At 34.3% G+C, this 24,063-nt stretch overlaps 1 protein-coding gene and 1 long non-coding RNA gene across 4 annotated transcripts in view; one reads left to right on the top strand and one right to left on the bottom strand.

Annotated features, from left to right (window-relative positions):
• Positions 1-6,521, bottom strand: part of LOC119641701 — a 219,114-nt gene extending 212,593 nt beyond the window's left edge. Inside the window, exon 1 of the long non-coding RNA XR_005247876.1 lies at positions 6,311-6,521. This is a non-coding gene — a long non-coding RNA (uncharacterized LOC119641701). The remainder of the gene's footprint in view (positions 1-6,310) is intronic.
• Positions 1-11,391, top strand: part of LOC119641699 (homeotic protein ultrabithorax) — a 183,409-nt gene extending 172,018 nt beyond the window's left edge. For all 3 annotated transcript variants that reach the window (XM_038040491.1, XM_038040490.1, XM_038040489.1), the window contains one exon: positions 11,079-11,391. In XM_038040491.1, coding sequence (XP_037896419.1) covers positions 11,079-11,374 — 296 coding nt within the window. In that variant the 3' untranslated portion in view covers positions 11,375-11,391. The remainder of the gene's footprint in view (positions 1-11,078) is intronic.
• The last annotated feature ends 12,672 nt before the right edge of the window (positions 11,392-24,063 follow it).

The following is a 24,063-nucleotide window of genomic DNA, read 5'->3' as shown; positions in this document are numbered from 1 at the left end:
CACCTCAAGTTTATAAAATTTTAAAGTTAAGTGCGACAACGTAACCCTTAGAGTTTAACACAAGTTTGGAAAAGTGTTTTAGATATTAATAGATCGCTAGGTCTTTCTGCCTGCTTTCCGCGGCTACTTAAAAGGAAGGCAGAGCATAGGTCATAATACTGAAGCATGTAGAACGAGCATAGAAAGTATTTTTTTCGGGATAATTGCTTTTCAGTGACAGAAGTAGCGGTTGTCCGATATTAATCTCAAAACTCATTTATAGAACAACACAGAAGAGTGCGAAATGCGTGTTCCTCCCAAAGAAAAGTTTTTATTATAAAAGAAGTTTGGTACGACTTAAAACTATCGAACGATCTGCGGCGGATATGAAATGTACGCACTGATGCGTGAACCCTGTGAACACGTGTTCGAAGTGTTGAAAGACACAGACAAAGGCTTAGATTTTTAAAGCCGTGCAAAGCATACTTTACTGCAATCGATATCCGTACCATTTGGACCACCTATAACCATCCAAAATTACAGTATGATTCGCTTATGCGAGCAGAAGCCTGCAGACTTTGCTTGATGGCATTCGTCCGCATATAACGAAAGGCTTAGGTGCCCATGGCTGACGAAAGTGTATCCAGAACTCCGTTAACTTTGAGCGTAATGTGGGCAGTATTGCGGTTACGCTAAAAAGCTACAGTCAAGGCAAGTGCTCTTCGGAGATAAACGTGATATGCCCACCAATAATATCCTTTAACAGGACTACACAGCTTGCCCAGATCTCTCACCGATACAAGAAACTGTCGCGACTCGTCCATACTTGATGTATTTTTAGTCAAACGCTCACAAACATTAGTCTTTTTCTTTACCCCGCTTTAAGTTCTTATAGCTTTTCGTGATCACCGCCGGCCCGCACATATAGGGGACATCCCCTGGTTGGTTATGGAAAAGAAAAAAAATTACCTCTGCTTAATAGGAAATGAGAAAAAATAAATGGGAATAATTCTATATCAACTACCCTACTATCCCCTACTATCCCCTACTATCAACTTTTAACGTAAACTTTCATTGAGGAAAAGTAATAAAGAGGTGAGACTCGTTTGCAACTTGCGAAGAGCTCTTCGTACTACATTATGAAGAAAAAAGTTCTTTCCTAGAGAAGCAGTTATCCAATAGAAGAATGGACAATACAATCGTCCTATTGGCAACACTAAATAAATAACTTTTGGCCACGACGTTCGTACAACTCGCATTTTGAGCTTTGCATTTAAATTTTACGATTTTTTCGCGTTGCATGTCCAAAATATATGCACCCTGAGTATAAGATTTTTTTTTTGTTTATATATATTTATATATATATATATATGTGTTGGATATAGAAAATAATTTAAACTATAAACAAAGCTAATAATCTTTAAGAGTCTGTCTGCGTTACAGGTTGTTAACCTCGAGAGTAAGCATAAATGACAAGTTAAAGAACACCGTCACCGTACGTACGGGTACCTAGTCATATTTATTGGCAAATGACAAACTCTATTGAACGTCCATGTCTGTTACTTCATACATTTGCAACACACTAACTGATCCTAAAGAAGAGGTGCAGTTACGGACAAATTTTTACAGCAAAGCACTTTCTTTGTGTTTCTGTAAACTTTTCCTTTTTTCCCCCTTTTTGAAAACAATCGCATTCTAATGCTAATCCTAATCCTATGGACGTCGACGAAATCAGCTATAGAACGTAATATCAACTGTTAGGCTCAACACTTTATTTTCAGCCTACGTTACTAGTGCTCAATCTTTTCTTGTCTTCAATCGAAGGATTTATGTCGTTAGTCTAAGCAATTCATAATAATAGTATAATAATAGGTTATAAACAAAAGCAACAACGACTTATTCATATGAGTCTTGTAAGTGGGTGAGAGTCACGTCGTGGTATAATTCCTTAAAAAAAACATGACATGATTCGGATTAATGTATCTCTGCCCAGCATGAACCGTTAATTGCTTGTCCATCAACATTAAAATAAACCGATCAACGCTCCACATACAAATTCGCTCGTGATAATGAAGAGATTGCGAAGGTAACAACAGGTGTGTTAGTAGACTTGTAGCAAACGTCATTGAGCTGTATACGAAAATACGATCAAAATAATTGCACTAAACGAGCACCAAATGATTCACTAACATTATCTAACATTTAGAAGCTACGCCAAGCCATTCGTACTTTCCTTACTTGCTTTCCTTGCAGTTCAAAGCTTTGTGCAAACCATAAACATTTCGTTCATATTTTATTGTGAATTTATTTGTTTTACGTTCCAAGTTGTGTATGTTAAATAATAATTTTATTAATTTTTTCACCCTTTTTTCCTTTCTTTTTCTTTCTTATTTATTTTTTGTTTTTTTCACTTCTTGAAAAAATGAATTCTTTATTATTATAAATATTCTGAGGCATTTGCACAATTTTTACATTCATTTACATTTTTTGCATATTTTTACCACATAAAACTTTCTTAAGAACAGCGAAGCCATATAAAGCACTTAACAAGTTAACAAACAAACAAACAAACAAACCAAGACAGGCCAGGCATTCATTTCTATGATTATGGAAGAAAATATAGGTTTGCATGATTATAACGATTGCGTGCAAATATAATTTAAGGGAAAATAAATGAAGTTTTTACACTTTCCACCCAATAACAAAAAGGTGTACTACTACTAACTACATCATGACGTATTACAGACTAAACTGCAGTTGTTATGGCGATATTGCCATCCGTTTCTATTGGGTGAAGTGAGAAAGAGGAATAAAGAGAAAAGTCAAGCTCTTCTTCTTACTCGTCTCCATAAACTAAAAAAAAAAAGAAGAAGCAAAATCACTTTCATATAACGACATGATCTCGAATTTCGGCATTTATTATATCGTACCCACCGTCCGAAACATAGAGGTACACAGTGTGTACAACTCACTGCAGTGCGCGTTAGCGGACACAGATAGATATTTTTCATAAACTTGAGATTTGCGAATAGACAAGCCTTTGGTCGCTATGCCTTCTTGTCTATCCGTCCGTCTTTCAGCTACTGAAGCGCTTTGAGTGTCAAATATTAAGATGTGGAACTAAGGCTTAGCACTTATACTCGTTCTTTTTTTGCATACACATGCACGTCACGTATAGCAACTAATAACTGACAATTTCAGCAAATCCCAGTAAATTGTTATGATATCGTAACTGACAACCAAACGATCCCTATTTCGTTGCAAAGCTTCGGCATAGCTATCTAAAGCAAAGTAATAAACTCCGATCGATAATTCGTCTGACTAACCCGTTCATAATTAACAATTTCATATTCTAATGATGAATGCTAAAGATTCGCTTTTTTTATTTGGTTTATATATCGACGGATAACTTGCAACGCTTGTTATAACTTGAATGATGTGCCGCCTTGTGCCTCGAATTCGAATTTGAGGCGATTGTGAATGAAGGGGATATAAATAAGAAGGAGTCGAGAGAAAAACGAAATACATGAATAAATTGAGTAAATGAATAAATTAAAGTTCATCCTTAACCGAAAAACTGAATTATGTAATTTGTAAAACGCTTTGCAGCTGTCAACCTGTAAAATTTCCTTTGCAGCAGCATTATTGTCGTTGCTGTATTCGCCTGAACCCTTATCGAAATCAAAAGCAAAAGTAAGAAAACAAACAAACCAGTGAAAAAGTTGTGTTTTTTTTTTTCAATAAAACCAAAACTTATTATAACATATTAGCTGTTTAACTAACTGCTCACTCACTCGCTGGTTGCTTGCATCTGGTTGGCTGTTTGGTTGGTTGGTTGTTTGGTTGGTTGACTCGTTGTTTGTTGTGTTTGTCGTTAACTTGGTTTTTTTTGTTATCATTATTATTATTATTATTGTTGTTGTTGTTATTTTTTTTTTTTGCGTTTATGTGTCATTCGATTTCACGAGCTTACTACACTGCTACCATGCCATGCGATGCCATGTCATGTCATTTGTTTTATTTTATTTGAAAAATTTGTGCAAAAATGGCGTTTTTTGCCAATTAACTTGAAGAATGTCTTGTTGCATAAATTTAGCTTAATTGGGTGCCACTTGTTTCCGTCGACTCTATATAAATATTTAGATATATGCAAGTATGTATGTATATATAGGAAACGTCTGTGTAACATCAATGCTGCGTTATCGCTGTGTATATGCTTTTACAGTCAGTCGTTCGTTTTAAGTTTTATTCACTTATGCTATTGCTGTGTCAATGTATTATCTTATTATTATTTAATGTTAATGCTTTTAAATAATAATGCGTTATACCAACGTGTTCAGCTAAAATCGAATTTTAAATTCTCTACATGGAGTTGGGCATATTTGCAAGCGGGAACACATGGAGACTAATTTCAGTCAATAGCTTGAATCCTAAAGGATTCAAACTCTGTTAAGATAGAAATATTATTAATTTTATCCGATACGAGACTGTGATGAAATTAGAATACTTTTCAATAAATAGCAAAAAATCCTCTTTATCTTCGACTAACGACCTTTAATGGGCAAAGTGAAGAAAGTGTTTTTCAACGAGCATTCTCGGAACGGCAACTCTTAATAAGCAACTTACTGTGTCGAGTCGGTGTTAAGGACTGTAAGGTGCCTAAGGCGATAAGGAAGTAAGGAGGTGAGGAGACCTCTCAGCAAAAAACACGCGCCTCGAACAAGATCTTGATCTTTAATGCTTTGATCCTCGTTTTGGATTTCGCTTCGTTTTTTAATGCGGACTCGCGGACTTAATTAGCGGGTTTTCAAGGCCAACCCGAACATAGAGAAAGAAGAAGACTTGGATTGGTTTTCTAGACAAGTTTAGAATTGTAATTTTAGCAATCGGACGGACATATAAGCAGATGCGAGTAAATTAATTCAATCTCTGCTCCTTATTCCTACATATTTCAAGTGCTCCCTTCATTCTCAAGTACAGATCCGTCTAATGATAGACGAAAAAGTCCAAGAAAAAAAAAGAAAATCGTTTACTTTCCTAAGATTAAGCTTTCACTATTCGTTCCGTAATACTCAGCAATTATGGAAACCTTCCACGCTGCAATGATGACGAAGCGCTTGCAATTTGAAAAATTCATTGGGAGGATCGTGAAAAGGAATTTTAACTTATAATTTATATGATTGTGAACAAATAAAATAAAAGGAGAAAAAAAGTTGGAAAGATGCGGTCGCTTATTCTATTGAATAGATACCAAAACCGCAACTACAGTTAACAATGAAATTAAATTGAAAATATTTCCTTAAACGAAAATGTTTGTAAAGTTTGTGTTTTTACATGAACACAAGAAAGCAAAGCAAAAAAAAAACAAAAAAAAAAAAAGAAACAAAGTAAAGAAACGTAAACGATGCAGCATTTTAAGCATTGAAAGGCAGCCTACATGTGCAAGCGAGGCCGGCAACTAAACTCTGGAGGCTGACGATGATGATGATCGTTTCGGTTGTTTAAACTGTTCTGAATGCTTCTTTCTGTGTAGCCTTGTTGCACCATCGCTTTTGTATATGTCTGCAAAAACGCAGCAATGTCATAAATAAGCCTTTTTCTCGAAATGATCATCAGCGTAACATAACAACAACAAAAAACTTGAACCCAAACGACATGGTACAAGTCAAGTAAACGGGCGTGCATGTAGGTTGCACTTAAAATCCAAAACATGCGCCCGATGTTGCTGCACACATGACACATACAAGCATATCAATGTACTCATGTAGCTAGAGAGATTTCATCGCTGTTGTTGTTGTTATTGGGGATGGTGATGCTTCAATGGAACATAATACAGTTTGCAATATTGTTGTTGTACTGCAATTGCACGGGTAAATACTTACACCCAGCAGAAAAATCACAGCCACCACCAAATCAGTTAAAAAAAGCCAAACAATCAGTAACAACAATAGCAACAATAATGTAAAGAAATATAACAATAGCAACAACAGGAAAATGCATATACAACAACAATGGCAACAACAATAATATCAACGGAACAACACAACAAACATGAAAAACATTTCATTTTTATAGCTATGAGAGTCAAACAAAGTTGATGACGACTGTACTGACTTCAAACATGATCGAGTATTTGCAACCAAAGAAAGAGTTGCAAAAAAAAAAAAAAACAAAAAATAAATAGAAAGAGAAAAAGAAAAAGAAGAAGAAGAAGAAATAAACACCATAATGGTCTTACATGAACATGGCCACGAGATTGCTATTTTCAGTTAATACGTTAGTATATACATACATACATATATATGTTCATATATAAGTTTGCTTAACTTACCGATTAGATCGAGAATAACGATGGTCGTACGTGCTTCAGCTCAGGTAACAAGAGCGCTGCACTTTTGTGTGTGCGTCAATGCCGGTAGTTAAATGTCAGTTATCAGTTAACAGTTCACACATTTAATAAGACATTAAATTCACTTTTAATTGATGTTCCAACAAACGTACTTACATTTACATATATATATATATATATATATGAATTTTTATGCACAGGTACGCATACATGCATGTGTGCATGTGTTTTCATTTATATAAGTTAAAGTAAAAATTACCTTTGAATAAGTTTATCAATATGATGTGCTTATGCTTACGATTACACACTTGCAGATGCAGCTCACCTCTGTGCATCAACATAATTTACATTGATTTCATAATTTATATGGCATCTCACACTTTAATGGCTCATAAAATCTTTTGTGAATACTTTGGCAGTTAATCTCTGATTTAACATATTTATGAAGTTTAATTTGCCTCAAGTGCAATAACTCAATTTCGTAAATACACACATAAACACACGCACATGCATCCATATAAACTCATATAATATAATTGCGTACATTAGAGTGAGGCAAATTTTTTACGAATAACTTTTGCACACACTTTTGCACAAAGTCAAAGCCCGCTTTTGTCCTTAAAAGTCATTCTATGTTAGCACTTACGTCAATTAATTTAATATTGTTCGTATACCTTTAACGTTCCTTTTCACACCCTAGAATCACCTAGAATGGGCGGCCAACATTCGTTTTGTCAAAAAATTTTCCAGCATCCAGAAGAGAGCTGGTAGCTAAAATATCTATAGATTGTACGTAAACATTCTTGGTCCTGATCTTGACCCAATTCTGAAGCGATTTAAGTATGTAAGTCCCGTCGGTCCGTCAGTGTGTGGTAGGTATTCTCCTTGCCACAAAAATCAGGTAATCGTTTCCAAATTTGGCAAATACTTGGAGACTTTTTGCACGCGCGCTGGTATTGCCAATGACGTCAAATCGGTCAAAGGGCATGATCAAGGTACGGCAAAATTCGAGAACACGTATGCCCTCAAACGCAAAAAGTTTCTTTCTCATTACGCGAACAAGAATAGATGCAACGTTCAAGATTGGCTCGTATCTATTCTAAGGATGTTTCTGCAGCATCTGTACAAAAGTAGAGAATATCAAAAAAAATCAGTCACGCCTACTTAGTACGCCTACAAAGTGTCGAAATTGCATTTTTCTTGCTTTTCAAATTTTTTTCTTTAAGACAAAGGCGATGAGTACGGACGGCTCGCCAACAACTAAATATAGGTCTCTTACTTGCTTACGTTAAAATCGAATTTCGCGCGCGCTAGGCTTTCAAAACCGAGCAAGTCTATGATGAGAAATGAAAGAAGCTCTCAGTCTTCCTAACTCTAAGTCTTCCTTTCGGTAGTTCAGTTATAAAGTTTGGAACATAGAAACCCACCGTTCTTTCATTTCTTTTCCATTACTTGTAACTAAGTAGCGTTAGTGTTTGCAACGATGTTTTTAGTCCCTAGTGAAAGGATGAATCTGAAATGAGAAAAAAAAAGTAAATTTTTTTTGATTAAAATAATTTTTTTTTTTTTAAACTTTTATTTGAACTATGTGTAAAGTTCTATGTTTCTTAAGTCAAGTTTACTCGCAAGTCTTGTAAAAAAAATTAGTAATAAAGAGATGTAAATAGGTTTGAGGCATCGAAAGCTAATTAAAATTCAAGGCAAAAAGAAATCGAGTAAAGCTTTAACCCATCCATCCAAGTTTGGATTTAGTATATGATGCATGAACTTATCGATTCCTCTCTGCCACTGATCATGCTTTACCGATCTCAAAAGCTATGCAATAACTTGCTTAGCCCAACACTTTCAAGAAGTCTATCTGCGCGTAGAAAAAAGTTTCAATCTACTTCGGATAAGGTAAAGAGGAAATTTTTCTTTTTTTTCGGATTTTTAATGCGGCCAACCACTAAGGATATGTTTCCTATTTGTGAAAGTCCATCACGGTCACAAAGGAATGAGGAAACGAGATAAGGATTGGCCGTAGTCCACTAAGTGCGTAACGCATCGATACGCCCTATACATGTCTTTACTGAACAATTGATTTTTCGAACCAATCTAATGCTTTCTCATCTATATTCATATTTCAGGTATATTTGTATAACGGTATGTGACTTTAATATTTCCAAATTACCTTCACGTTCCATATCATAATTTTTTTTTCACTGTCCTCGATCTCTTTTGTCTATATATATATATATATATATATCTATATATATATATAATATATTATCATTATATAAATTACGGAGAAAAGAGAAAAAGAGAAATATGTTTACACAAATAAATATACAAACGTATATAAGGCATATGAATGAAGCAAAATATGTCCATATACTACAGCATATATATATGTATTTATTTATATAGGCTGCACAAAGTGTGATACTATCATCGATTGCCAGTTGCAAGCAAAAAGCATAGAATTCTCCCACAACTCACTCAATCTCTTTGATGCAAAAACTTATCTCTTACTCTCTACGCTATTCATCTACTCACATTCATATGCACATGTGAGCTATATATATATATATATTATATATGCATGAACGAGTGTTTGTGTGTATGAATGTATTGCAAATTCATTTAAATGTTAAAGTTTATGAGCTTTATAAACCAGGATTTTTGCATAAATATAAGAGCAGATGTATCTATGTGTATGTATGTGTGTATGTGTATGTGTATGTGTATGCATATGTATATGCATTTATGCATATACGATATGCTCAGGCGAATTTTGCATTGCATTGCATTGCATTGCATTGCATTGCATTGCATTGGATTGCATTACGTACGACGATATGATTATATTTAGTATTTCGTTTTTGCTTTTGTTTAAATATATGTGTTCAGTTAAATATTATGGGCATTTATTACGTTTTAAATTTTTAGCCTAAAGGTATTTATCCAAAAATTTATGTTGACATGCGTAAAGTTGAAAACACATATATTTACAACTAATGTATGAATGTAAACTTATGGCCATACACATATACAGATACATACATACATATCCATATATACAAATCTATATATATGTATATATATATACAAATATCTATGCAAATGCATGTATAAAAATTTATTCGGTATAACTCAGCTCTTTATTAAACGCATAGTTGTTGGCATTGTTTTTACTCTCTTCCAAACTCTTTCTCTTTTGTACACAAACTTCGAAATGCCAAATAATTTATGATTAATTAAGAATATAAAAACAAAAAAACGAACAAAGTATACAAAAAAAAAAAAAAAAAAACAAACCGAATAATTGCAAAATAAATGTATAATGATTGTCGTAAATCACTTCACTATCAGATCTCTAGGTAAGGAATTTATTGAGTGCACGCATATTTAATAAATAATTTTTGCATTCTTTATCGATCGCCGGAAGTAATCTAAACCTTGTCGCTCCCTATATAACACTCAGAGAAATGCTTCGATCGATATCATAAAGAACTTATTTAGGTGCCACAGAAACCCCTGTGATGCGATGACTTGTTTCGTTTACTTTGAATCCTTGTTATACGCGGTCACTTAGATCGTACAGGCGCATGAACCCTTTACTACCCGAAGTGATTAATTTGCTTATGATGTATTTAAAATTATTTCCTGTAAATCTTTTACGAAGACTACTACCACTGTCTTGGTTCAGGTATTCAGTGCAGCCGTTCCAAAGAAAGTAATGAACTGTTGGAATATAAAGTTGGTAATTGTGCTCGGACTACGGACGAAAGGCACTAGTGAACCAATAGTCAGAGGGCTTTTGAAAATAAAATGTTCGCCTGCACACGCCACAGCAGATTTTGAAAAGAAGTTTAAATATTTTTACATCTTGTTGCAAAAAATCGGCCAACCGGGTGAAGTATGTATGAAAGGCTGCATAGAGTTTTCGTTAGATTGACGTTATTAGTCACTCTTACCTGTCCGTATAAGTCTTCGTTCGTCGTACGTCTTTTACATCAAGTTAGGGATACGGCAGAGCGAAAATTTGGTTCGTACTTTAACGTAATGGGCAGACATCACCTTCTAAACATGCATATGACCCGTCCAATATCACGTCCACACTGGGCAAAAGATTATTAAATATATTTATAAGGATTTGAAAGAAAAAGAAAGGAAGAAAAAAAAAACTTTTACTTTCAAAAAGACCCAACCAATCCGCATGAGTAGCCGAATAGGTAAGAATCGCTACTACAAAGCCTGTGTTCGCGAGTTCAAGTCCCCCCCAGTGCGGTAGAGTTTACTTTGTTCGCAACTGTAGTGAATGCTCGGTGAAGGCAAAACCTTTTACGATTGGGCACATTTCGCCAGCGATTGAGTCACCATCGCCCTATTTCTATGTCTTTCCTGACTTCTTTCTGACTGTCTCTTCCTCGCGTGAAACAGCGTAGCTCCGACCTCATGACAACCGATTTCTTCTCAAGCTTGATATACGTAGTTACAGAAAAACACTGTGTAAAATTTTAATGCAAAACTATGGTGCGGTTGGTTGACAAAATAATTCTGAGTTTGCCTTCAACTAAACTATAATTTGCATAATACTTGGCGTTTACCGATTTGAAATTTAGTAAGAATAAATCGCTTGACTCCGTCAACTGAGACACGACATCTGCAGTCAAAGACAAACTTAGTTTGTAATTGCTATGCATTGACTTAAAGTGAAAGATTTACTATTTTATTTATTTATTTTTTTTTTTTTGTTTTCTTTTTACAGGAACCAATGGTTTACGAAGACGTGGTCGCCAAACATATACCCGCTATCAGACGCTTGAATTGGAGAAAGAATTCCACACCAATCATTATTTAACCCGCCGGCGAAGAATCGAAATGGCTCATGCCCTCTGCCTGACGGAGAGACAGATAAAAATATGGTTCCAAAATCGACGAATGAAATTGAAAAAAGAGATACAAGCCATCAAAGAGTTAAACGAACAAGAGAAACAGGCGCAAGCGCAGAAAGCGGCAGCAGCGGCGGCGGCGGCAGCGCAAGGGCAACATTTAGGGGAATAAAATTAGGACAAATTTGCAAACTACTATTTTAATTATAGTACTATAGCAATAACAAATACAAATACTACTACTACTACTCTTACTACTAACACCACTCCTGCTACTATCACAAATCTCACGAGTACTACCACTACTACTACTACTACTACTACTACTACTACTACAACTATTACAACTACTACTACCGATAGTAATAACAGTAAGGATAATAACAGCATGTATACTATACGTAATCAAGGCGATAATCATGATGATGTCGATTGCTTAGCGGCATCTAAAGTGAATTATTTCTATTCAAATATTAGACCTGCAAGCGGTGATTTTGCCGGCTCAAATGTTAGTAGGCATCATTATGATGATCATCATCATCATCATCATCATCATCATCATCATCAACATCATCAACATCAGCATCATCAACATCAACATCATCATGATCATTATGATTCAAATTTAGACAACACAAATAGATTAAATGTGACATCGGCAACAATGATAAAACACGAAGAAGAAAGCGATGATCCTCGTTATAATACGAATTATTTTCGCTAAAGATAACGATGATAATCCCTTTTCCTTCTCTTTATGATAATTTGTGTGTGTGTGTTTTTTTTTGAATAATTTTACGTTCAAAACTCAATATGTTCTCAAAAAAAGAAGAAGAAGAAGACGAAGAAAACTTTGATTTTATAGCTCATTAAGTTCTTATACATCTTAAAATAAATAAATAAATTAATCAATCAATCAATGAATAAAATAAAATAACTTTAAATGAAATAATAAAAAAATCTTTTGCAATTTTTGTTTGCTTTAAATTAATTTATTAAAAATGTATTTTATAATTTTCTCTTTAAAAAAAAAAAAAAAAAAAAAAAAAAAAAGAAATAAAATAAATATAAAATAAAAATGAAAACAATGTTGATACTTAGTAATGTTTAGTTTTCTTTGCAAGTTACTGTAAGAGTTACACTTGAAGAAAAAATTCTTTGTAAATTTGTTTCTGTTTCTCTCGACTATTTCGATGACGTTTACGTTTGTTTTGTTTTTAAGAAAAGAAAAAAATTTATTCGCTCCCTTCCCCAACACCATTACATCTAATTTTTATTTAATTCTTTTTAGTTTTTTTTTTTTTTTTTTTTATTTCTTTTATTTTCTAAGCGTATCTTAAATAAATTAAATTAAATTAAATTAAACGATACTTGATGCTTTAGTTAGTAGCGATTGATAATAAAAACGATATGAGATTAATTTGAAATTAAATAAATTACCAACAAAATTATTAAACAAATATTTTTTCATAAAAGAAAAAAAAAATATATATATATTTTTGTTATTATTTTGTTTTGTGTGTGAGTGTTTTTTTTTTTTTTTTTTTTTTTGCTTTTTTTCTCTCAATGAGGTTGGTTTTAACTTTTCCTTTCCGAAGACTCTCTCTCTCTCTCTCTCTCTCCCTCTCTCAAATATTTTGATCTCGTTTTCTTTTATTCTCAAACTACTTACTACTCACTATTTATATCGAAAATTGTTTAACTATTTTGTTAATTAATACTTTAGATAGTTTATATATAAACACATAATTTCTTCGATGATTTAAACAAAGTATTTAATAAAATTGTAAAATATCATAAAAATTATATATAAATTAAAAAAAAGATTGCAAAGTTCAAAATTTAACGTCCCTTTAAAAATACAACAACTATGTACATAGATACACAGTTCCAATGGTTTGATTTTTCTTTCTCTACAAACAAAGTTCCTCGAATGACCGAATCATCATTAACTGCAAGGCCCACATGATGCTTATCTAACTCTTACCGCTGCATCTCCCCGTACACATCGATAGCAAAGATCAAGAAGGCATTAATAATAGCTGCTGTTGCTTCACCTCCTCACGCGTTGCACGTCGCACAAGTCCTTTTATTTTGTGGCGAGATACGAATTTTAGTTACATTTTCAATTGGGGCTTAAAGCTGAAGTCGATTCCGGACATCGAATACTATCTACATCCTACACCAAGGTACAAGGATACATAAAGTTTGCGTGGATGTATACAAAACCCGGAAGCCCTTGAGGTAGACCAAAAGACGAACTTGTGTTATTTCCTTGTTCTCAACCTACAGTTCGCAACTTTTGAGATATTTTGATGAAATTTCGTACACCGGTGAGTTTTAGCTCGAGGACAAACGCTATTGAAAATGTTTATTGAAAATGGTCACAACGCCTTGTGTTGGCATATATCATATGTACAACTGTGTTAAGCGAATTGGCATAGGGTATTTAATGGTGCATCGTTGTCCACTGTAATGCTTCTGCTTACTTTTAAATATAAATAAATAATCAAGTAATTTTCACTTTTCTATGCGATTGATCTTTTGCCCTCAATCGAGGTTGCATGCGTACTTTATATCGCGATTACAACCGTTTAAACATTAGGATGTCTATGCTATAAGAAAACTAATCTGATTCCGTCTTTTATCTGTTATACGCAATCAAATGTTCCCTAAATCATCTCCTTTAAGGACATCTTAGGTAATGGTTAGGCAAACGAAAACAATGCTCTTCAAGTTTTATTTACAAACCAAAAATGTTCTAGAGGGTAGAGCAAAGCTTCTGGAAGGGAACGCGCTGCCTACTACTTTCGCTTGAACACGAACTGTGAATTGTGAATATTTTAGGCCCTTCAAATAGTTTTGATCATCCCAATTGTTCACGTTTCAGTACCCATGTCATAAGCATGGTCCAGTGATTGACTGCATGGTCGCTGCTGCAGTTTCTAACAAAATTTTGATCCCTAACGCTGTCTGATTCGGAACTTCATTAATTCAATTAGAATTGCTTAAGATTTTTAAGGATTCCAGCTTTGCAGTCTTCGAGTACCTGCAGTTGTTAGATTCCTCATTTTATTCACACCTCATGGACATGCGACGCAAATTTGGTTACAATAATATTGTGTCTCCTTTGATAATACTCGAAGGCTTGGAAATATAGTTATGCTTTCTTTCATATTCCATTAGTAGATCTTGGCAAAGCAATGCGAGCTGATACAATCATCATGTTTCGCTTATGTTCCACTTTTAACATTTAGCAGCCGTTTTTAACATTATACTGTGTTTTTAACATTTTAATATTTCTCGGCATTTTGTAACTTATAATAGCTGCGTTTTTGATCATTAGGCCTTCTAATCATTAGGCCGCGTTTTAAGCATTTGGCGGCGTCTTTAACATCTTCGACATATAGATGGTATTCAGCCATACCCCATTTCGTTAGTCGATATATAAGTCACTGTTCTATGTTGTCTTCTATGAGTCAAAATTTGAGAAATTATTGAGAAATTATTGAGAACGAATATGCGCTTATTCTCGAAAGACCCACAATACATGTAAACAAATTTATTCAAACATTCTCAATTGTATGGAATTTTTATTTTCTCAGATGGTTGGAATTTGTATACAAATTATTGAGACTATATACGCTAAGACCTGTTGAAAATGGAAATGCGCAATGCGAAGCGGAAGGCAAATAAAAAATGTAAGAAGGATAGTTATCCTAAAACAGAAAGTGTAATCGAAAAAAAAGGAGGCTTTAGAAGCCGCTCAAAATGCATATATTTACCCTTAGCACCAAATTATGGATTGCTCTGGTCATCTCATTCCACCTGATCATCGGTATATTGCCCGGAACACAGGAAGATTTCTACATCGACTCGTTCCTTGCTTTAGACAAAAAATGAAACAATTCAAGGCAAATTTTACCTCATCGTCATTACACTAATATAAAATTTGAGCAGGTGAATATATGTGTGTGTTGAAGGTGGATATGTTCGATATTGAACGCCCAAAATTAGCGAAAGCATTAAACCTAATCGTACCATGTGTTTTTGTAACGAATTATATCGCGATGTGACTCTCAGTCACCTACGAGAATCATGCGAATAAAATACAAAGGCCACGAAATGGAAGTTGAAATAACCAAAACATTTAAATTGCAAGGTCAAGTGCGACTCAAAGACACATTGTAATCCGATTAGGGTTAAATCAGAAGATTCATCACAAGTTTTTGTACGCAACAGTGACAATTTGCCTACAATAGAGGGACGTGCTCAGTGGTACGGATTCTTGTTGCAAGCGAAGCAGAAATCGGAAATGAGACAAAGAGGAATTCATTACGTTATAGGGCCGGTCACCCATTACAGGCAAATATTGTCACCTGCTAATCTGAAGTAGATCAGGAGGGAATTAATTGTTCCTGAAGGCATTTGTTTACTTGAGAAAATTTTTTTTTTTTTTTATTTAATTCTTATTCTTGTACTCTTTGCACCTTTATTGGAAAAGCAGTAATGTGGGCATCTTTTGATGACGCGAAGAGCTTTGGCTCAGGACTTGGCCTTTTGCAAACCAATACACATGTTCTCATATACTCAAACAGCAATTAATTTTGCAGACAAATAGTTCTAAATAATATAAGCTTTATACTCTTCTCTAAACATACGCGCATACATACCGCATGCAATGTACACAGAAAAGTTAAAGATATCCCGAATAGATTAGCGATTAGCTTATGTTTTTGTAAATTATGAAAAAAAAAAAAAAAAAAAAAAAAAATTAATCAAAAAAAATTCATGAGAAAGATTAAAGATAAAAACATTAAAAATTCGGTGAGAGTGTAATATGCATGAAAATCAAATCATAACAAATCATCAGAGACAGACAAGGCACATATTCTTCACCAGGAATTTTTTTTCTTTGGAGAAATCTAAATAAATACAGGTCTGTACATATACACGATATACGCTACGCATTGATTGCTAATGTACAGAATTGTTTCAACAAAATGTAAAAATGAATATAAAACGAGTACCAATAAACGCGAGATCATCAACCAAGAACATCCACACAAAGTATACGTAAAATAGTTTTTAAGTCATAAAGTAATCCAGTGAAAAGACAACAACAAAAACTAGTACATGCGTTCATATGTAGAATACATATACATATGCATGTAAGAGGGAAAGGAGAACATTTTCAAAAGTTCTAATAATAGATTTTTTTGAAGAAAAACCAAAATAACAAGAAGAAAAAAAATCGGAAAATTTTAAATTAAAAAACAAAGAAAACAGTTACGTATAAATAAAACTATTAATGATTATAAGAATTATACCGAAGAAGAAGAAGGAGAAGAATAACGTGTAACCGTATAGAGCGAGGAGAAACAAATATTGTGAAAAATTGCAACAAATATACGTAAACTATACAAATATTGTAAAAAAAAAAACAGCAAATTAAATTATTATTAACATACAATAAAGAGTTTAAAACAAGAAATGCTATGTTTAGTGTAATTTACCGCAGAAACAAACCGGAAAAACATACATACATATATAAATAAATAAAATAAAAGATAATCTTACAAGTAATAGTTTTAAGGAATAAAAACAACAACTATTGTAAATTTGTGGCTTTTTAATTAATAATAAGAATCGTTTCGTACGTAATGTTCTCTCAACGCTTCGCACCTCCTCTTCTATTTTCATCTAAACGTTTTTTTTTTTGTTTACACTATTATTGGGTTGTTTCATAAGTCATACGCCTGTCATTTTGCATTCTGCTTAGAAGAAGCGGTTTACTGAACTTGCCTTTGTCACACACGGCCGACAGTAGACGGCACATGTAGTATATCTGGAGCTGATCATCCAAGGATTTTCAGTTGATTATATTGGGTTGTTCGGAAAATTATCTCGGCTTAAAATGAACGGTAGAATTCCACAAACTCGATTTTCTAGCGATCTCACGAGATCTTATTCGATGATTTACATCCGATACATTTTTTTTTGCTTGAATGGCATTTTCACCTTTTCAATGGTAACGAAGTAAACGAAATACTGAAAATAACGCTTTCAATTTTCCATATTTGACAGAGGACCAAGCAAAAACTATTGCTTAAAATCGAATATCGAATCGAAATCTTTTCATAAACAAGCCTCGCTATAGCGGCTGTCAAAATATGTAGCGGCAATGCGGTCCAAGTGTGAATTTGGCTGCAAGAAAATCCAATGACATCCTCTTTAAAATAAAAAAGAAGCGAAATGACTTTCCGAACAACCCATTCCCCTTTGTCCCCCAGGTCCCTTTGTCTGTTTGCTGTAAGCTGCAAGAATATATGGAAGATATGTCTTCACGAACGCTAGTTTGAAAACCAGGCTCGTTTCCCATTGTGATTCATGGCAGATACCAAAGACTGGCTGCGATTTTCTTCTAAGTTTTCGCTACAAACAATTTATCGGGAGCTAAGGAGATTTTTGAAATTAATATCAAAAATAATTTCTTTGATTTTTTTCCTTGCTAAGAGAAAGATTTGTTTTCTGTGTATATCGTCTTGTTAAAACGGTAGCTAACGTATCTATGGTAGATAGAGATCCCCGCTTACCAGCATTAGTAAACCAAACCTCTCTAATGGTATGAAAAGCTTAGTTCCTACATCAGGTTTTTCATTTTTGCCGACTTACCTTTCCCGGTTCGCTGCTTTTCTTTATTCTGACATAGAGTTAACGAGTTTTCTTTTCTCTATGGATTAAATATAGAAAAATTCGCTCTTGCCGATGGCAGGAAAGATACCGACTGGGAGTAGTAAGACCCATTACTTTTTAAGTTGGCATTGGTTGAATACCACAAAAAACTCGAATTCTTGTATGCGCTTACCTTGGTGAAGGCAGTCGTCCCTTAGTAGATCGTCTTCTGTCTTTTGTATGCTTGGTGGTTTCAAAAGAGATATGAGACGTACTTGCCAAAATGTTAAACAGTCATATTAAATACCATAACATAGCATAAGGAAGCAAATTTATAGTGATTAGGAAAATGTTTAAGCTCCCAGACAACAAGCAAAATTTTTAGTTAATAGACAGGCGAATGCATAAATCTCCACTAATCACTCAGACAACCTTTTTCACATTGAGGATTTTTTTTCAAGCAAAACATTTGAAAATAAATTATTTTTAACCTTTAATAGTTTAATTTTATTACCATCGTAAGCTGTAAATTTTACATACATATTATGTATAATGTAATAAGAAGGATAACTAAATAAATTAAACAAAGATTAAAAAAAAAAAAAATTCGAAATTGTATAACTCCTTCCCGTATGCTATGATTTTATCGTGCAAAGTACAGAGATATGCTTGCACGTCGTTCTTTGATATACATACGACGGCATGATGAAAAGAATGGATCTGGGCCATTCGTAGCAATACTTAATTTTGGGGAAATATTTAGATGGGTTTATAGGAGAAATCATTCCACTTTAGAAGAAAATGTTTCAAAAGTAAGAAGTCAGCAAAGGACGAAATATCAAAATAAAATATTATTATAACGGTATTTGTGAGGATTGTGTATTATGTTAGCTAAGACACGCATCAATATTGACAGCACTTTCACTTTATTTTTAAATATTTGGGCGCCACCTAGTGTATGATGGAAAGGTTATAGCACAATAATGCTGCCAAGTTTTTTCTACAAAATACACTACGAAAAATGTGTAACAAGAAATAGGTAAGCAACAAATTTTTATATGATTTAAAGAAAACAATTAACGAATGCTGAGTACGCACTCGCAAGTATTGCTAGTTAAGATGCCGTGGAGATATCTGCGGCAAGGAGATTCAATATACAATACCTCTTATAAACTACGTGTATAGTGCGGTAAGCAGTAGTTTTAATAAAAAATTAAAGGTAATTTTTGCTTTTTAATTTTTATATTTCATTATCGCAACGGTAGCAGTTTCTCAACCTGGTTAAGAAGGAGCGAAGCAGCAAATCTTTTTCAGGATAGATTTTAAACAAAGCATAAATCTTCAAATGTATTCGAATGTTTCCAATACCCGTCAATAAGCCTTTTATTTAATAGCGCGCTACCTTTTTTATTACACCGATCGATTCAGATTCGCTTGCTTTTCTGTCCGTCTTGTTTTTTATTTTATTCAATGCACAAGTCATAACTTTTAAGATATATTGACGATTTTTCAGCGCAGGAACGAACGCTATTGAAAGTGGCTCGGCTCGGATCGGTCTACTTCTTCGACCGCTTCCCATTGAAAATTTTATTTTGAAAAATTCTTATGTAGAAAACAGTATTAAGCGAAGTGATGGAGGATACTACATGGTGGACCTTGTCGCGCCCTGCTTACATGTATTTTAGTTCAAATTTATCTTTTTCATGTTCGTGTATAATATTTTCATCATCGATAGCTCAAATTTGTTAAGAATTTGTATAATTTACAAAACTAAATCTAGCCGTCGTGGACAGAGTGTGTTAAATAAAAGGATTTTAAATGAAAATTAACTACAATTTCAATGGCTACAAAAGCATTACAATGCAAGGAGAGCAAGTGAGCAAAGAACACGTGTTATTATAGAAGAAAACGAGGAGGAAAACGGGAAATATCTGAATGGTATGAAAAAACTTGTGCTTCCCACAAAATAGGACAGAGAAAAATTGCCTGTGCTAAGGAAATACTTTGACGGAAAGAAAGAATCAATAGTTCTAAATAAATAAATGTTTAAATTAGTGACTAATTTAGTGGACATGGTTAAGAAAACTAGACTTCTATTGATATTTTAATTTTATTTGTTGCTATGTTAAAATTAAAAAAATCATATGTTGGACGTAGTGTGCAATGAAAATATGCGCGTTTGCCGATTTGTACAAAGAAGGCATTTGATCTCTTAACTTTACACCCTTATCGACTTCTACGACGCGCAAGTCGAGAAATTAATCAAACAACGCCACCTGTACGACGTGAGGCAATCCATAACTAGCAAAGAAAAGTGATCAATAAACCGCATTACCAAATTAAATAACTATAGGAAAATGCTGTAAACCTCGTGTAATGGTTTTTGTCATGGCAGGGGCACAAGTATCAAAGTGGCAAAGCACAGTACTCTACACTCTATTAAATATAAAAAGGAACATGAAATCTCTGTTAAATATAAAAATATCATGTGTTAAGAATAGAGAGAGAGGGAGATACGCTCTTAAAGGGAAATTCTTCACATAGGCTAATATATAAAGAAGATAAAGAAACTATTGCAATAAAAAATGTTATTTTACCCATCGCCGAACGATGAGGATTATATGTATTCTTGGTCAGCATCAATTTCTAACTCGATGTAAGCATGTCCCTCCGTCCATCCGTGTAATGTTTGTTGTAAAAATCCTCCTGGCCTCAAAAATGAAGCCATCGACTAGCTTGGTATTGCAAATGGGTCAAATCAATCGAAAGACACACCCACAGTAGTACGTAAAGTAAAGACATCTCAGCTTTTCAAAAGAAATAAGAAATTGTTTTTCATTTTTATTGGGAAAATAAGAAAAATCCACCGCGCCCACGCAATATTATACAATATTGAGAGAGATTCGGTCACGACCGAAAACTGGTGGTGGAGGTTCTATTGGCACCACATAAGGTCAGTGAGAACACCTCTCTTTCTCAAAAGGCAATAAACAATTGGTTTTTCGATCATTACTCATAAACTAAAGCAGATAAATGTACAAAAATCTGGACGCAAATTCTATGGGCGTTACTGTAGGACCTAGCCAAAAATTAAAAAAAAATTGACCACGCCTACCCAAAATTACGGTGTATACAATTTTTTCTTTTTTTTTTTTCAATCCCTTTATAACGCGCAGAAACAAGCTTCAAAACCCCCATAAAATATATACACTGTTGACCAGTTTCGAATTGGCCGTAACAAGGAAGATATCGATTTGAAACTTTTCTACGTTTGGCTAATGTTTCACAGTAATAAGAGATTTTATGATAATTAGTTAAACTCAGTTGTGTTCAGAAATATTCCATTTATATCTTTCAGGCATGAATGAGGGATGTGATCATTCTTACGAAACGTTTGCCGCTCCCTGAAGGACGCTTCAGAGATTGTATAAAGTATTTATATTCTTGATCAGCATGAAATTCTGAATGAATTAAGGGAAGAGGAAAATATCTACTTCAAGTTAGGGAGAACTATTGGAAGTTGTCGCAGGTTGATATTGAAAAGGTGCCAAATTGGTCGGAGCACATGTCCAATTGAAGAACGTAAACGAAACGCAACTCCGGTTCTCTAAGCCAAAATTTGTGGGCTTTCGTTAATTACCTACAAATTGTTAAAGACAGAAGAGCAAAATTTTCAACGTTCAGCTAATAGAAAAGTCTAGTATTTATGTGCAATAATGCCACGTTCTTACAGATCTATAGTTGATTAAATTTTTTTTCCACTTTTTTGAAGTTTTATGTCCATTAACCATAAGGTACATAAGACAGACTGCTTAAAACTACGTACAGTCCATTCCTCACATGAAGGTATTTTATCTGCCTAAAAATGCGTTCATTCTAAATTAATTATGGTGGGCATCACAATGTACTGGACTAATTTTTCGTCACAACATCGTCGACAGGGCTATCACAAAAATGAATTTGGAGAATAGAATGTGGTAAGCTAAACGCGTTAACTTTAAATTAATTATGGTGGACGTCACGATATGGCTGAACAACTTTACTTAACGATTCCTTCTTTTGTAACCATGAGTAAAGAAGATTAGCGTTAGCGAGTATGCGAAATTCGGCCGCAGCTGAATATGACATTCTTACGTGCCTTTACCTGGTGTAGTTTCCGAGATGCCCACGACATGTATCCGCTTCTACTAAAAGGGATCATTTTAATACAATTATTTTGTAAAATTGCTACAGTTGCTCACATGAAGATGAATGAAGCGAAAATTTGGTAAAATCATTCTTTGATCAACTAAGATCTCAAGGCTAAAATGTGAAAGTGATCTGCCCGGATGTGTGCTTGCAGCATGAAAGAAACTGAGCCGGCTTCGAAGGTGCATTAATCATTTTTTCATATTTTCGTCCACACACTTTCGGTATCGTCACTTGTCTTATTAGTATTTTTAACACTGCCATGAAAGTGACACTCTACAGAGAAGTAGGTAGGGTATTTGCGATAAGTTAATTTAAAGAATTTTATCAAGAAAAGATTGAGTTTTCTTTTGGTCGGAAGTTGAACTTTGGCGTTCATGTACTTGCCGGTCAAACACAAGTCAATATTATGAATGTGTCCTAGTTCTGGTAGGAAGATCAAGCCCAATTTTATACCCTACACCACTCGTAGTACAAGAAGTTTGTGCGGATGTATGCATTTTTTATTCTACCGGTCGATTCAGAATCACTTTTTAAGCTTGTCCGTCCATCTGTGCACTCTTGTATTAAACCTGGAATTGCAAATTGTGATACATGTTTTGGGGGAAGGATGAACGCTATTGAAATTAGGTCAAGAGGCGAGGACTATCGAGTCGAAACCGAATGGATCAGATCACTTTCGTCGTCATATGAATAACTGCAAGATGGTATAGTGTATTTAGTGATGGGCCATTGGCCACTATACGGTTTTTACTTGGTTTTTTTTAGATTTAAATTGACGCCGGTTAGATTGAGTTCGGCAGGGCCCCCAAAAATTAAAGTTGCCATGGAGGAATGGTTTCAGTGTTGTTTTTTTTCATATTTTTTCACTCGATTTCAAAAACATTGACAAAAATACGGTTTTCCTGGACTGTTCCAGTGGTGTAAACCCTTGATTGCATGTCTGTTCGAAAAAGCAAAAAAAAAAAAAGGAAAAAAGATTGACTAACACTTAGTTGCTTTTGGTTTATGAAACTACTCCAAATTTCATTATCGCCTAATAATCGTTTCCATAAAACCATTTGATTAACACAGAGCTTCGCATGCGAAGTCATTTCATGTTTCGAAATCTTCTTACTATAAACGCTAAAAAGTTCCTTACAAATATTACTGGAACGGAAATACTGTCCTCTCCAGATGGTTGCAAACATATGTATTTGCCAAAGTTACAAGCGGGGCAATGGTTTCAAGATACCGTTTTTCAAGAATAGTTCTGCGAAAAATAGCAGCATTCGCAGTTAATAAATTCAATAAAATTGCATTGTCGTTGAAAACTTGCAATATTTTCGAGTACTCATACTCGCGAGAGCGAACGCCATGAAAAATATTAGTCAGTACGTGGGATCGAGAGTAGAAGCGAACGGAGTTCAACTGATGCTTTTGCTGATACTGCGTGTGATGTAATGACTCCTGTGACACTATTACGGACACTAGTAGTATGCATTTTACGCGCTATAGCAGCCACTACTTCTACTGTTGCTATTGCTGTTGCTGTTGCTGTTGCTGTTGCTGTTGCTGATGCTGATATTGTTTTTACAGCATGTGTTGTACGGCGCGTTGATGTATGTTGGAAAGTGCGTATATATGGTTTGATGATTTACAATCGCAACAATAAATATTCACACGGCCAGTGCACACATTATTTGCGATTTATGCTGTGCCAGCAATATTTCATGAAGCCACACATGTAAATTTATGCAATTATTAATTTTACGCCTTCCCGCCTGTCCGTTTAAAAACCTTTTTCAATATGTGATTTTCGGTTGCTTTTTACATTATGTAAATACCTACACATACATATATATATAATGATAATAATAGTAGGAAAAATTCGTTGCTCTACAACACCCATCCTCCACCGAGTACTTGCAGCTTTCTGATGTAGAAGTTAATGAGAGTAAAGTGTGTTGGTTAAGAGCATCGCGTGTTTTGAAAGATATACACAAACTTCCCACCGAC

This window comes from Glossina fuscipes, unplaced genomic scaffold (genome assembly GCF_014805625.2).
Source record: "Glossina fuscipes isolate IAEA_lab_2018 unplaced genomic scaffold, Yale_Gfus_2 174, whole genome shotgun sequence".
Taxonomy (NCBI): Eukaryota; Metazoa; Arthropoda; class Insecta; order Diptera; family Glossinidae; genus Glossina; species Glossina fuscipes.
The sequence above is the reverse complement of the archived record's forward strand: the minus strand, read 5'-3'. Positions and strand labels throughout refer to the sequence as shown.